Source organism: Bos indicus x Bos taurus, chromosome 22 (genome assembly GCF_003369695.1).
Source record: "Bos indicus x Bos taurus breed Angus x Brahman F1 hybrid chromosome 22, Bos_hybrid_MaternalHap_v2.0, whole genome shotgun sequence".
In the NCBI taxonomy this organism is placed as follows: domain Eukaryota; kingdom Metazoa; phylum Chordata; class Mammalia; order Artiodactyla; family Bovidae; genus Bos; species Bos indicus x Bos taurus.
In genome coordinates, this window is record NC_040097.1 from 22,946,263 (window position 1) to 22,961,627 (window position 15,365).

General features: G+C 40.5%; 1 protein-coding gene across 3 annotated transcripts in view; it reads left to right on the forward strand.

Annotated features, from left to right (window-relative positions):
• The window catches only part of SYNPR (synaptoporin), a 300,656-nt gene that overhangs the window by 232,986 nt on the left and 52,305 nt on the right, over positions 1–15,365 (forward strand). For all 3 annotated transcript variants that reach the window (XM_027523263.1, XM_027523265.1, XM_027523264.1), the window contains one exon: positions 11,346–11,544. In XM_027523263.1, coding sequence (XP_027379064.1) covers positions 11,346–11,544 — 199 coding nt within the window. The remainder of the gene's footprint in view (positions 1–11,345; positions 11,545–15,365) is intronic.

A 15,365-nucleotide genomic window follows, 5' to 3' on the forward strand; every position in this document is an offset into this window, starting at 1 on the left:
GGGTTGCCATTTCCTTCTCCAATGCATGAAAGTGAAAAGTGAAAGTGAAGTCGTTCAGTTGTGTCTGACTCTTCACGACCCCATGGACTACAGCCTACCAGGCTCCTCCGCCCATGGGATTTTCCAGGCAAGAGTACTGGAGTGGGGTGCCATTGCCTTCTCCAAGAATATAGCAGATCTTCCTAAAAAAATAAGGTATTTGCTGGTCATCTTATTAGGTAATAAACAGCAGTTTAAAGACCCTGTTTGATTTCCGTCTTTTAAGTTGTTAATACTAATTGAAATTATGAGAAACCTTATATTTTCCTTCTCTAATCATTTCTGTATTGATTGAACTTTTATATATAGCATATTTTGACTGTTAATAAATCAAATCAGTTTGACCTAAACTCTAAACAAAAGGTCAGCTCAGACAGATTTCTGCAGCCCTCTCCCACGTGACCTATATGTGTGCCAAATATAAAAATCTTTTAGTTGAAGCCTTTAAATTGTTTATTTGTGAAACATTTCTGTACTAACTAGATAAAATGGACAACGAGAGGCAGTTGCCTGGACATTCAAGTGTAAAGAAAAAACAAACAAAACTCTGAGACTTGTTTGTTTCGTAATTCACTCGAGTATAGCACCATAGTTCAGGGAAGGCAAACAAGAAGGGGAAAAAAAATTTCCCTGAAATATACAGATAACGACCTCATTATCTATTTTAATTTGACAATGTAGAGGCAGTCTGAGTTCCCTATGACTCAAACTCTATTTGAAGAAACTGAAATTAATAAGTCATAGCTTATGAGAATGGCAGTGCCTCTTTGCAAGTCATTATATGGTTTCAGAGGGTTTTTCTTCTTTCAGTGCTACTCCAGGCCATGCCCTGGCTTCCACAGATCCATTTCTTTTTAATCACCTTGGAGTCTACCTTTTTACTTTGAAATGTTTATCTATACAAATGCAAGCTTGTAGAGAGGGGATGAAATTTGAAAAGATCCTACTAGCATAGTACACTTTCAGTAAATTTGATAAATATCCTTCTAGCCCATGGAACTGACATGCACATACTAGGGAGGAGAGCCAGTCATTTTCCAACCTTATCGTCATATGAACAAGCACAGCAAATTGCATAGAAAAGAGTATTCTTTGCAATAACCTTAATTGCATTTTCCATGTCTAGCTCAGTTCTCTCTGCCCAATATTCTCCTTAAGAAAAAAAGTATCTTCCCTAATGGTAAGATAAAGAACAGAAAAAAGTAATAGGAAGTGCCTCCCATGGAAACCAATAAGCTTTAGTTCATTTAATGCAGAATCACATCAAGGAGATAAGCCCTTGTGTTTAAGAGCCAGAATATATACAGTGTTTTTTCTTTCCCTTAGTTTTGTTTTCTTCTTTTAGGAAAATATTTTTAGTGAATGCCTGATGTGCTTTGGTTGCAAGTCTTGGAGATGAAGCTGATTTTGATTCAAACTTAGGGCAAAAACATCTGCAAAAGTGATTCTGGCTGCCTAAGCAATGCCTTTTACCTGAAAATAAGGAAGCTGGAAATCAGCTTATGTGTAGCAGACAGGAGTATAGGTACCACCTCTGAGTCCACTGACCTTCCTGGTAAAAGAAAGCATCATTAAAATCCCTGAGGTGCTCCTCAAAGGATATTTGTAACCTGGATTGTTTTCATTTTGCCTAGTAATGACCCCTTTTGTCCACAGATCAGGTAAACAGATCCTCTTCAGCTTCCGATCAGTGAGTCCTATGTCTCAGACAGAGTCTCTCCAGTTCCTTTGCAGGATAAGGACTTCAAACTTGTGTCCAGCTTTAGCAACCAGAGAGCAGATGTTGGAGCCTTCTTTCAGCTCTCAACTGCAATTGGCATGTTTCCCAAGACTCTTCTCAGTCCTCACACTGTCCCCATTTTCTGCCTTTTCCACCCTAAATAGATCCTATACCTAAGGCTCCATGAAGTCAGACACTCCTCAGATTTTGACCACAGCATAAAAGTACGCTTTAAGAGGTGCTGGTAGCATAAAGGAAATCCTTGCTATAATCAATGTCTTGAGAAACAGTTTGAAACCACCCATGAGCCCAGGAAATGTGGAACAAAATATCACAGGTCCCAGACACTCCAACATTCAACCCATGACCACTCTCCTGCTAAGAAACAACCAACAAGGTGGAGATTAATAGAGAGAGGGACAGTGAAAAGTGAAAATCACTCATTTGTATCCAACTCTTTCCAACCCTGTGGACTGTAACCAGCCAGGCTCCTCTGTCCATGGAATTCTCCAGGTAAGAATACTGGAGTGGGTAGCCATTTCCTCCTTCAGGGGATCTTCCCGACCCAGGGATCCAGCCCAGGTCTCCTGCATTGCAGGCAAATTCTCTACCATCTGAGCCATGACTGACTGCAAGAAGTTTCTCAGAAAGGGCAGCCTTGCAGTGGGAAGTCAGTAAATAGGTGAGTGATAAAAACAATGAATAGTATTAAATACTATATTTTTTTCATGTGGGAGGTTAAGAGTAAAAGCTTTGGGGTCATATACACTCTGTTTTGGGCTTCCCCGGTGGTGCCAGTGGTAAAGAAGCCACCTGCCAATACAGGAGATTTAAGAGACGCAGGTTTGATCCCTGGGTCGGGAAGATTCCCTGCAGGATGGCAGTATGGATCCCAATATTCTTGCTGGAGAACCCCATGGACAGAGAAGCCTGGTGGGCTGAAGTCCATGGGGTTGCAGAGAGTTGAACTCTACTGAAGCAATGCAGCACACACACAGACTTTGTTTGAAGGCCTTTGCTTCAATAAGTTGAATTACCGCTGTGCTCCTCACTTTCCTCTCCACTAAAAAGAAGGGAAATAGTACCCACTTTATCTAGTTTAAAGGTATGAGATAATACATGAAAGTCTTTGGCTTGGTGCCTAGCCTAGTATGCACTCAAAAAAGTTGTCAGTTGGTGATCAGCACCCAGCAGTAGCAGAGGTGGGCTCACCATAACTGTCCTAAGTAGCATCACCAAATGCCATGCTTCAAGTTCAGTAAGAAAACCAGGGGAAATGGCAGTCAGAGGGGACTTGTCCCTTTCAACCTTCTGTATAATCTTCACTCCCATTCCTCACAACTCATTGCCATCCCGTCTTAGCTTCTCTAATGACTGGTGCATGGGGCTCAATAAATCCCTCGTGAATGAATAAAAGACTTGAGCATAGCAGACTTTTGCCTCTTCTCTTTGCCATCTGGGTGATCTTCGGTGATTCTTTCAAGTTGTCTGACCTCCAGCTTTCTCATCTGTAAACAAAGAAGGTTGCTGGGAAGAGAAAATGAGATGTGTTTAAAAGTATATGTAAACTCACAGGATCTTGTAGTCATTTATGTTGCAAATCATACAGGCTGAGCATGTAGACGTGTCTGCAAATGCATATGCAGATGCACTCATTATACACACACATACACACATATGACTAACAAAGGAAAGGACAATCTAAAAACCAGACAAATGCCAGTATTTCCTGGAAGGAAGAGAGAAAGGAGTAGAGCAAGAGGATTTGAGTCTTTATCAACTGGTGCAAAGATTGAAACAGGAGCTACAGAAAATTATCTTGTGAGGAGAAGCGTGCTCAGCACCACAATTTGCCAGTTGCCCTCTGATGTCCACTTGGCCACATTAATCCTGGCTGTCAGAAATTCTGTGGCAGCAACTTTCTCCCCAATACCTTAATGCCTCCTGCATTTACTCCTGGGTGGGGTCACCACCCTTGGGATGTGTCATTACTGTCTTGCACTGAACCACCCCGAGGTATAATGTTAGGAGCTCAAGTCCTATTTTGTCCCGCACCCGGTGAAACATACTGTTCACCATTTCAAAAGTCTTATGACCAGATGCCCTTACTGGCACAGTGCTATCTGAAGATGAATCTGTGCTGTCCTTTACTCTCCTCCTGTGAAGAACCACAGATGCTATGATGAGCACACTTTCAGTACCTGAGGCAGTCAAGTTCATTGCCCTCTGCTTACTTATAAAGCAAATGTTAGGATAACCCAGGACAAAATTTGGAAACTTGGATGCTTTTAAATAGGACTTTCTATTGGTTGGCCTAAAGGGATTCAACTCCATCATTGCTGGGTACCTTGAACGATGCCTAACTCAAGTGCTTTGAGGTGGAAGCAGAACGAATGTTGGTTTAGAATCTTATTTAGTGAAAACAATCCGTCTACCATTAGATTAGATGGCATGGGAAAGCTGGCTCAGCCATTTTTATACAAATATTTGACTGGAAGTCTAAGGAGGCTGTAATTTTTGAAGCAGAGAGGTAGGAAAGTGTCATACTTACTAGTATAGCTCCTCCTAATCTGCTTGCATCCAAGACTCACCTCTGCCCTTCACTACCTATTTGACCTCCAGTAAGCTCACTGGCAGTGGCCACAGGACTAGAATAGGTCAGTTTTCATTCCAATCCCAAAGAAAGGCAATGCCAAAGAATGCTCAAACTACCGCACAGTTGCACTCATCTCACATGCTAGTAAAGTCATGCTCAAAATTCTCCAAGCCAGGCTTCAGCAATACGTGAACTTCCAGATGTTCAAGCTGGTTTTAGAAAAGGCAGAGGAACCAGAGATCAAATTGCCAACATCCTCTGGATCATCAAAAAAGCAAGAAAGTTCCAGAAAAACATCTTTTTCTGCTTTATTGACTATGCCAAAGCCTTTGACTGTGTGGATCACAATAAACTGTGGAAAATTCTGAAAGAGATGGGAATACCAGACCACCTGACCTGCCTCTTGAGAAATTTGTATGCAGGTCAGGAAGCAACAGTTAGAACTGGACATGGAACAACAGACTGGTTCCAAATAGGAGAAGGAGTACATCAAGGTTGTATGTTGTCACCCTGCTTATTTAACTTCTATGCAGAGTACATCATGAGAAACGCTGGGCTGGAAGAAGCACAAGCTGGAATCAAGATTGCCGGGAGAAATATCAGTCACCTCAGATATGCAGATGACACCACCCTTATGGCAGAAAGTGAAGAGGAACTCAAAAGCCTCTTGATGAAAGTGAAAGTGGAGAGTGAAAAAGTTGGCTTAAAGCTCAACATTCAGAAAACGAAGATCATGGCATCTGGTCCCATCAATTCATGGAAAATAGATGTGGAAACAGTGTCAGACTTTATATTTTGGGGCTCCAAAATCACTGCAGATGGTACCTGCAGCCATAAAATTAAAAGACACTTACTCCTTGGAAGGAAAATTATGACCAACCTAGATAGCATATTCAAAAGCAGAGACATTACTTTGCCAACAAAGGTCCGTCTAGTCAAGACTATGGTTTTTCCAGTGGTCATGTATGGATGTGAGAGTTGGACTGTGAAGAAGGCTGAGCACCGGAGAATTGATGCTTTTGAACTGTGGTGTTGGAGAAGACTCTTGAGAGTCCCTTGGACTGCAAGGAGATCCAACCAGTCCATTCTGAAGGAGATCAACCCTGGGTGTTCTTTGGAAGGAATGATGCTAAAGCTGAAACTCCAGTAACTCTGGCCACCTCATGCGAAGAGTTGACTCATTGGAAAAGACTCTGATGCTGGGAGGGATTGAGGGCAGGAGGAGAAGGGGAAGACAGAGAATGAGATGGCTGGATGGCATCACTAACTCGATGGACGTGAGTCTGGGTGAACTCCGGGAGTTGGTGATGGACAGGGAGGCCTGGCGTGCTGCGATTCATGGGGTCGCAAAGAGTTGGACACGACTGAGCGACTGAACTGAACTGAACTGAACTGAAGCTCACTACCTACCTCAAGCCTGTTTCCTCATCTGTGTAATGTGGGCAGATAGTACCTACTTGAGAAGGCTGTTATGATCTTTAAGTGAGACACGAGCAGTAAAGAAGCTAATACAATGCCTGGAGGTTGAAAAATGTTGGTGGTGGTTGACAAAAATATTTTTATTAATAAAGTAACACCAGCTTGCTTAATACTTTTTCAGACCCTACAAATAGAACTAAAAACTGTGGGTGCCCAGCAGTTCCTTTAGTTTAATTGAAGCAGGAGTGAAATGTTTAAAAGGCTCTGTTTAAGTGTTGGTAAAGTTTTAAAAAGAAAAAGGAAAAATCTATTCTCACATGGAGGTTTTTTGTGGATAGGCACGATGTAGTAAAACCCAATGAAGTTCAAGTACCTCTTGATTGAGTCATGCCAGCCGAGAAGGGCATAATACATTTGAAATCAACAAATTGGATTTGGCCTTTTTGCAGTCTCAGCGATTGCTTCCTGACTAGTCCGTTACAAGAACAAAAGTAGGCCCATCAGCTTCCAGATTCCATCGACTAACACTATCTGTACAGAAGAGGTTTCCCCTTGTTTAGGTTCTGAATGAATAATATTTGCTTCCAAAGTTATTATAGCTGATAAACACATGGTGACTCTAAAATCTCTCTCTCCGAAATGAAGCATGCAAATTTATGCATATGTATGTAACTATTGCCTAGAAGAACCTTTCTGGTAAAATATATATGTTTAGCAATAAATGCCATCCCATAGCATTCAAAGTGTTTAGCGACATGAATTATTATGCTCAGACCATTTTCAGCTGACATGCCCTTCCTTTACAAATGATGCCCATTCCCTTCCACAGAACAGGCACCATAATACAGCTGCACTTCTGTTTCCCCTTGGTCCTGAGTTTACCCGTGTGGCTTCAAGCTAAGTACCAAGCTATAGATAATTGGTATTAATAAGCACAGGGAATTTGTTAGTGATTTTTTTTTTTGTCTTGCACTTAAGCACCATTACATTTACTGTAAATCAATACAATAAGTTAGCAATGACAAAAATGTTGGTATTCAGCTGATTGCATAGAAAAAAAAATATTTTGTTCTCCCCCTCCCTGCTGCTCTCTGTGTACTCAAAAATTGCAGACCCAGTCTGTCCATGTGAGCTGAGGGATCTGGTGCGTTAGAAGCGTTGCAGATCCTGACACCTGGACAGGAGGTGTGCATGTTTCTAAATAGTCGCCACAGGTGACGTGGTCCTAACTGTTGTTTTTGTTTTACATGTTGTTTATTATAAGGGAATCTTTCCAGTATTGGTCTTCAGATAAAGATTCACTCCTGAGTATGTATCCAAAGAAAATAGTAATACAAATAGAAAAGATATATGCACCCTCATATTCACTGCATCATTATTTACAATAACCAAGATATGGAAGCAACCTAAGTGCACATTAATAGATGAAAGGATAGAGAAGATGTGTGTGTAATGGCAAGTTAGCCAAAAAAGAAATGAAGTCTTGACATTCTTGACAACATGGACGAACCTAAAGGGTGTTATGCTTAGTGAAATAAGTCAGACAGAGAAAGACAAACACTACATGATTTCCACTTATGTGTGGAATCTAAAACACATGTTCAAACATAACAAAACAGAAACAGAGTTATAGATACAGAGAACAGGAGAACAATCGGGTGATTGCCAGAGGGAAGGAGGGTGGGAGGAGGAGAGAACTAAATGAGGGAGATTAAGAGGCTGCAAAAAAAGATGAGTGACAGGTATGAAATGTACAGTGTGGGGATTACAGTCAATAACTATGCAATATCTTCATATGATAATATCATGACTAGACTTATCATGGCGATCATTTTGAAACGTGTAGAAATATCAAGTCACTTTGTTGTACAATGGGAACTAATACAGTGCTGAAGGTCACTTACAGGTCAAAAATGAACAAACAGATTCATAGAAAAAAATCAGTCAGATTTGTGGTTACTGGGGGTGAGGGAGGAATTAGATGAAGACATTCAGAAGGTGCAAATTTCCAGTTATAAAATAAATAAATACTAGGGACATAATGTAAAATAGGATAAACATACTATATGTTATATATGAAAGTTAAGGAAATAAACTCCACAGTTGTCATCACTAGGAAAAATAAAGAAAATAAAAGACCCGAGTCTATAATCTGACCCACAGGACCCAGCACTGAGGGTCTCTGGCTACTTTTCCATCTCATCCTACAACATTCATATTCTTTTCTGCCATATTCCAGTTTCAAGCCATATTTCATCATTTCACATGTGCTATGCTTCTTGCTTTTTTGGAATCTTGGTACATGCTCTTTCATCTCTATTTTTTAACAGTTTTAATTGCAATATAATTCACATAGCTTAGCATTCATTCATGTAAAATGTACTGTTGAATGACTTGTAATGTTTAACAGCATAAGGCTCTATCACCACAGTCAATTCTAAAGTGTTTTTGTTACCCCCAAAAGAAATCCTGTACCGCTTAGTCATCATCCCCAATTCTCACCAACCAGCCCTTGGTGAACACTAGCCTGCTTTTTATTGCCATAAATTTGCCTATTCTGAACATTCCCTTTACATGGAATCATGCAATCTATGGTCTTTTGCAACGGGCTTGTTTCACTTAGCATAATGTTTTCAAGAATCATCCATGCTGTAACATGTATCAGTACTTATTCCTTCTTATTGATAAATAATATTCCAACCTATAAGTATATACCACATTTTATTCATCCATTCATCAGCTGAAGATGTTTGATTGTTTCCACTTCGGGCTGATATGAACATTCTAGTACAAGTTTAGTACAGACAAATGTTACCATTTCTCTTGGATGTGTAATAGGTAGGAGTGGAATTGCTGGACCATGCCATAGCTCTAGGTTTACCACTTGAAGAACTGCAAGACTGTTTTCCAAATTATGGAATTTCCTGCTTTCTAAGGAATTTGCTATTCTAATCCTATCCTGTTATTCCAGTCTAATCTCGCTAACTCATTCCAATTTTATAATCATTTTGATTATAACCATCCTACTGGGTCTGAAGTCATATTTCATTGTGCTTTTTTCTCAACTTTTGGTCTGGACAATTTTCTACTCACTTTTCAAGTTGCAGCTTAAACAATCACTTCTACAAGCAATCTTACCTTGACCACCTCATCCCCAAACTAGTCTTTGGGTCTTCTCAGAAAAGCCATTTTTCCCCTCTAAACTCAAAGTTCAACGTGTGCAGAGACCAGCCCATATAGCTTTGTTCCCTACTTTATCCCCAGAATCTAGACACTATGTGAACTACAGAGCTTCTTGTTAAAAATGAGTTGACTGAATGATCCATTACATAACAGTGAGAAAAAAAGGGGGGGCTCATTATCTGAAAATCACCTCTATCAGAATAATTGGCATGATTACCTTTTAAATTTATTTCATTTTTCAGCATTCCCACAGACTCAACTACTGAGAAATATTTTAGTATGTCTGGCAAGGGAAAGAAAGAGTCTCTACAGTATAACCATGATGAATGCTTCTATTTCCCTGAGTTGTACTGCAGCTGTATGCTTTTCTGGTTTATAAGAAACAGGAGGAGGCTCAGTATAAATAAGCAAAATCAAGTGGACAATGTAAACAGTTTTTTATTTTTTAAAGTCCAACAGTAAATGAAGAAGAATAGATTTCTGAGACATAAGGGGGACTGGCGCTTCCTGTTCTGGTTGTCAACTAGGCTACTTCTAACAGTTTTAATTCAGTAGCTCTGGGACAGACCCCAGAATAAACATTTTTAGCAGGACTTATAGTTGTGCTAGTTGTCCATGGGCTCCACTTTTTAAAAAATTCATCCTAGTTAATATTTTCAGTAATCAACAGAAGCAAATTAATATAACAGTTTAAAATTTTCTGGCCCTATTTACTAGCCTTGTGGTTTAGCACAAATCATTTAATCTTTTTAAAGCCTGTATGTTCTTGTATAAAGGGGGAATGGACAATTAAGTGCCTACCTCATAAGGCTTTTTGTGAGCATCAAATGAAATAATACATATAAAATGTAGTATCTGGCACATAAATTCTTGGGTATGTTCGTTGTATTGGTATTATTCTTTTATTATTTTGTATTATCTAGGAGAATGTACACAATAAATCCATTTAAAGGAATTAGCTTTTGCTTAGTAAGAGAAATACTCCTTAAGCTTAAGTTGGGAATTTATCAGGTTCATCAATGGTTTTATTATCATGTTACTTTTATAGGTAATTTTTCCAGATGGTCCTTTACTGATATTGCTAACGCTTGTTCATTTTTATTTCCAAGTTGTTTCCAATACTTAAGAAATGATTTAGGCATTTCTGAAGAAACCTAATTTTGGCTCCTCTACTACTATCCTCCAAAATCTTATTTTTCTCTACTAAGTAATAGAGAAAGGGGAGGAGAAGAGAGCAACAGAGGATGAGATGGTTTAATGGCATCACCAACTCAGTGGACATGGGTTAGAGCAAACTCTGGGAGATAGTGAAGGATGGGGAAGCCTGGCATGCTGCAGTCCATGGAGTTGCAAAACGTCGGACACGACTTAGCGACTGAACAACAACGTCACTATGACCCTGAATGCTATCCTGATATATCTTATTCTCTAAAATAGAAATTCTCAAAGTTCAGTCAAACTAGGGTCTATCAATCATTTTATAGAATCAAGAATGTTTGTTTACTTATCCAAGTCCTGTTTACTGAGTATCTAATTAGTGTCAGGGATTCGTGATTTACAGAGAAGAAAATCAAGATCCCAAATCCAAGGGAGACAGAAAAAAACAAAAACAAACAAGAAAATACATCACCAAGGCAATGTAGCTGGTATTGAGTGCTATGAATGACATGAACAGGTTGATGTCATAGAAATGTCTAAGGGAAAGGAGCTATTTTAGATTGGCAGGAAAAGACTCTCCCAGGAGATGACATTTTAAGTTGTCACTTGAGTGCTGCAAAGGAACCAGCCATGGGCAATGTCAGGGAAGAGTGATTAAGGAAAAGAGAAGAGTCAGTGAAAAGACCCTAAAGCAGGACCTGCTGCGTCATGTTTAGGAGTTAGGGTATGAGTCCAAGGATGGTGAGAAAGCACTGGAGAATTTCAGGGAGAAGATGTCGTATTCTAATCCGTCGTCAATTTCAGGTTCGCTTTCCCCTTCCCTTCTTCTTGTCTTTCATGTAACTAGCTACTGTGAAGCCCGGTGCGATGATGTTTAACTGTAGTATCACTGCCACAATCCCAACTGCAACCTCTGTAAGTTCTCGTGTCACAGAGGCATGCCATGTAAGATCCCAAATCAAATCTCACTTTAAGGTTTCCTGGTATGAACCGTTTTTAAAGGCTTTATTGAGTTTGTTAAAATATCACTTCTGTTTTATGTTTTGGTTTTTTTGGCCCCAAAGCATGTGGGATCTTAACTCCCCAACCAGGGATCAACCCCCTGCATTGGAAGGTGAAGTCTTAACCCCTGGACCACCAGGAAAGTCCTCAGATCTCACTTACTGGCATTCTCGCTTTCTCTCCTTGGCGTGTTAATGATTCCCCTCTCTGGGTTCTCTGATACTGTAGGTTACACCAGGTGACCTTTGAGGTGCCCACCTGCGAGGGGAAGGAGCGACAGAAGGTGTCCCTGATTGGTGACTCCTCGTCCTCGGCAGAGTTCTTCGTCACCGTCGCCGTCTTCGCCTTCCTCTACTCCTTGGCCGCCACTGTCGTTTACATTTTCTTCCAGAACAAGTATCGAGAGAACAACCGGGGTCCACTCATCGTAAGTGGTTTGCTTTATGAAATAATTTTTTCTGTCGTTTCTAATTTCTTTCTTCCAATGCTTAAAGGGCTTACCCGAGTCCTCAGGGCAGGTATTTGAAAAGCAATCACATTCTTTTTCATCCAGATCCCTTAGATCTAAAATGAAAAAATGATGCCTGTCATTCTTTTGTGCCCCTGTACTGAAGAAATATCATTAGACTTGCTAGAAACTCTTCTGAAATAGATGGTTGGAAATCTCATGAGGTCATGGAAATAGTAGTGAGGCTTGCTGCAGATTTATTGGTAATTCCAGTATCATGGAGTTAATCGACCATTTTTTTCTCACTGGTTGTTGAGACAGTGTGACTTGTACTTACTTGAAATGTGTTGTTCCTCTAGGATGTGATAGACTGGTCATAGAGTGGTTTAGTTTGAAGATGTAGCTCTCCGTCTCTGAATTTCAATCTCTCTCTCTCATCTTATCTCTTTCCACCACCAACCCTGGTGGCTCAGATGGTAAAGAATCTGCCTGCCGTGCAGGAAACACCCTGGTTTGATTCCTGGGTCAGAAAGATTGCCTGGGGGAGAACATGGTAATGCAGTCCAGTATTCTGGCCGGAAGAATCCCATAGACAGAGGAGCCTGGCAGACTACAGTCCGTGGGCTCGCAAAGAGTTCAACATGACTGAACCGACTTAGCATGCACATACCACCAACCCCCGCTACTTCCTGTTTCCTTACACAGTAGTTCAAGGACTCATCTGGGTGAAGCCAAGCTAGCGGGTGAGAGACTATACACACCTAGGGGGATGCAGCAACTCCTGGAGGGGTACATGGTGTAGATAACTTTAAAGAAATGTATTTCTCAGCCTTCACATGTACATTTGCCTAAAATTTATCTTACTGAGAATGCCCTGGTTCAGAAAATATCTTTCTTAATCACCTACTCCCCTTTTATAAAAGAAAATATCCTTTTTTTTAGTTCAGTTCAGTCACTCAGTAGCGTCCAACTCTTTATGACCCCATGGACTGCAGCACGCTAGGCCTCCCTGTCCATCACCAACTCTCAGAGTTTACTCAAACTCAGGCCCATTGAGTCAGTGATGCCATCCAACCATCTCATCCTCTGTCATCCCCTTCTCCTCCCACCTTCAATCTTTCCCAGCATCAGGGTCTTTTCAAATGAGTCAGCTCTTCGCATCAGGTGGCCAAAGTATTGGAGTTTCAGCTTCAGCATCAGTCCTTCCAATGAATATTCAGAACTGATTTCCTTTAGGATGGACTGGTTGAATCTCCTTGCAGTCCAAGGGACTCTCAAGAGTCTTCTCCAACACCACAGTTCAAAAGCATCAATTCTTCAGCACTCAGCTTTCTTTATAGTCCAACTCTCACATCCATACATGACTACTGGAAAAACCATCACCTTGACTAGACAGACCTTTGTTGGCAAAGTAAATCGCTGCTTTTTAATATGCTATCTAGATTGGTCATAACTTTCCTTCCAAGGAGTAAGCGTCTTTTAATTTCATGGCAGCAGTCACGTGATTTTGGAGCCCAAAAAAATAAAGTCTGACACTGTTTCCACTGTTTCCCCATCTATTTTCCATGAAATGATGGGACCAGATGCCATGATCTTCGTTTTCTGAATGTTGAGCTTTGAGCCAACTTTTTCACTCTCCTCTTTCACTTTCATCAAGAGACTCTTTAGTTCTTCTTCACTTTCTGCCATAAGGGTGGTGTCATCTGCATATCTGAGGTTACTGATATTTCTTCTAGCAATCTTGATTCCAGCGTGTGCTTCATCCAGCCCAGCGTTTCTCATGATGTACTCTGCATATAAGTTAAATAAGCAGGGTGATAATATACAGCCTTAACGTACTCCTTTTCCTATTTGGAACCAGTCTGTTGTTCCATGTCCAGTTCTAACTGTTGCTTCCTGACCTGCATACAGATTTCTCAAGAGGCAGGTCAGGTGGTCTGATATTCCCATCTCTTTCAGAATTTTCCATGGTTTATTGTGATCCACACAGTCAAAGGTTTGGCATAGTCAATAAAGCAGAAGTAGATGTTTTTCTGGAATTCTCTTGCTTTTTTGATGATCCAGCAGATGTTAGCAATTTGATTTCTGGTTCCTCTGCCTTGAACATCTGAAGTTCATGTTTCACGGATTGTTGAAGCTTGGCTTGGAGAATTTTGAGCAATGCTTTACTAGCGTGTGAGGTGAGTGTAATTGTGCAGTAGTTTGAGCATTCTTTGGCATTGCCTTTCTTTGGGATTGGAATGAAAACTGACCTTTTCCAGTTCTGTGGCCACTGCTGAGTTTTCCAAATTTGCTAGCATATTGAGTTCAGCACTTGAACAGCATCATCCTTTTAGGATTTGAAATAGCTCAGCTGAAATTCCATCACTGCCACTAGCTTTGTTCATAGTGATGCTTCCTAAGGCCCACTTGACTTCACATTCCAGGATGTTCGGCTCTAGGTGAGGGATCACACCACCATGATTATCTGGGTCATGAAGATCTTTTTTGTACAGTTCTTCTGTGTATTCTTGCCACCTCTTCTTAATATCTTCTGCCTCTGTTAGGTCCATACCTTTTCTGTCCTTTATTGAGCCCATCTTTGCATGAAATATTCCCTTGGTATCTCTAATTTTCTTGAAGAGATCTCTAGTCTTTCCCATTCTATTATTTTCCTCTATTTCTTTGCACTGATCATTGAGGAAGGCTTTCTTATCTCTCCTTGATATTCTTTGGAACTCTTCATTCAAATGGGTATATCTTTCCTTTTCTCCTTTTCTTTTTGCTTCTCTTCCTTTTACAGCTATTTGTAAGGCCTCCTCACACAGCCATTTTGCTTTTTTGCAATTCTTTTTCTTGGGGATGGTCTTGCTCCCTGTCTCCTATACAATGTCACGAACCTCCATCCATAGTTCATCAGGCATAGTTCATAGTTCATATAGAGCTTCTCCATCTTTGGCTTCAAAGAATATAATCAATCTGATTTTGGTGTTGACCATCTGGTAATGTCCACGTGTAGAGTCTTCTCTTGTGTTATTGGAAGAGGGCGTTTGCTATGACCAGTGTGTTCTCTTGGCAGAACTCTATTAGCCTTTGTCCTGCTTCGTTCTGTACTCCAAGGCCAAATTTGCCTGTTACTCCAGGTGTTTCTTGACTTCCTACTTTTGTGTTCCAGTCCCCTATAATGAAGAGGACATCTTTTTTGGGGGTTAGTACTAGAAGATCTTGTAGGTCTTCATAGAACTATTCAACTTCAGTTTCTTCAGCATTACTGGTCAGTGCATAGAATTGGATTACCGTGATACTGAATGCTTTGCATTGGAAATGAACAGAGATCATTCTGTCATTCTTGAGACTGCATCTAAGTACTGCTTTTTGAACTCTTTTTTTGACTATGATGGATACTCCATTTCTTCTAAGGGATTCTTGCCCACGGTAATAGATATAATGGTCATATGAGTTAAATTCACCCATTCCAGTCCATTTTAGTTCTCTGATTCCTAAAATGTCTATGTTTACTCCTACCATCTCCTGTTTGACCACTTCCAATTTGCCTTGATTCATGGACCTAACGTTCCAGGTTCCTATGCAAAATTGCTCTTTACTGCATCGGACCTTACTTCCATCACCAGTCCCGTCCACAACTGGGTGTTGTTTTTGCTTTGGCTCTGTCTCTTCATTCTTTCTGAAGTTATTTCTCCACTGATCTCCAGTAGCATATTGGGCACCTACCGACCTGGAGAATTCATCTTTCTGTACCCTTTTTGCTGTTTCATACTGTTCATGGGGTTCTCAAGGCAAGAATACTGAAGTGGTTTGCC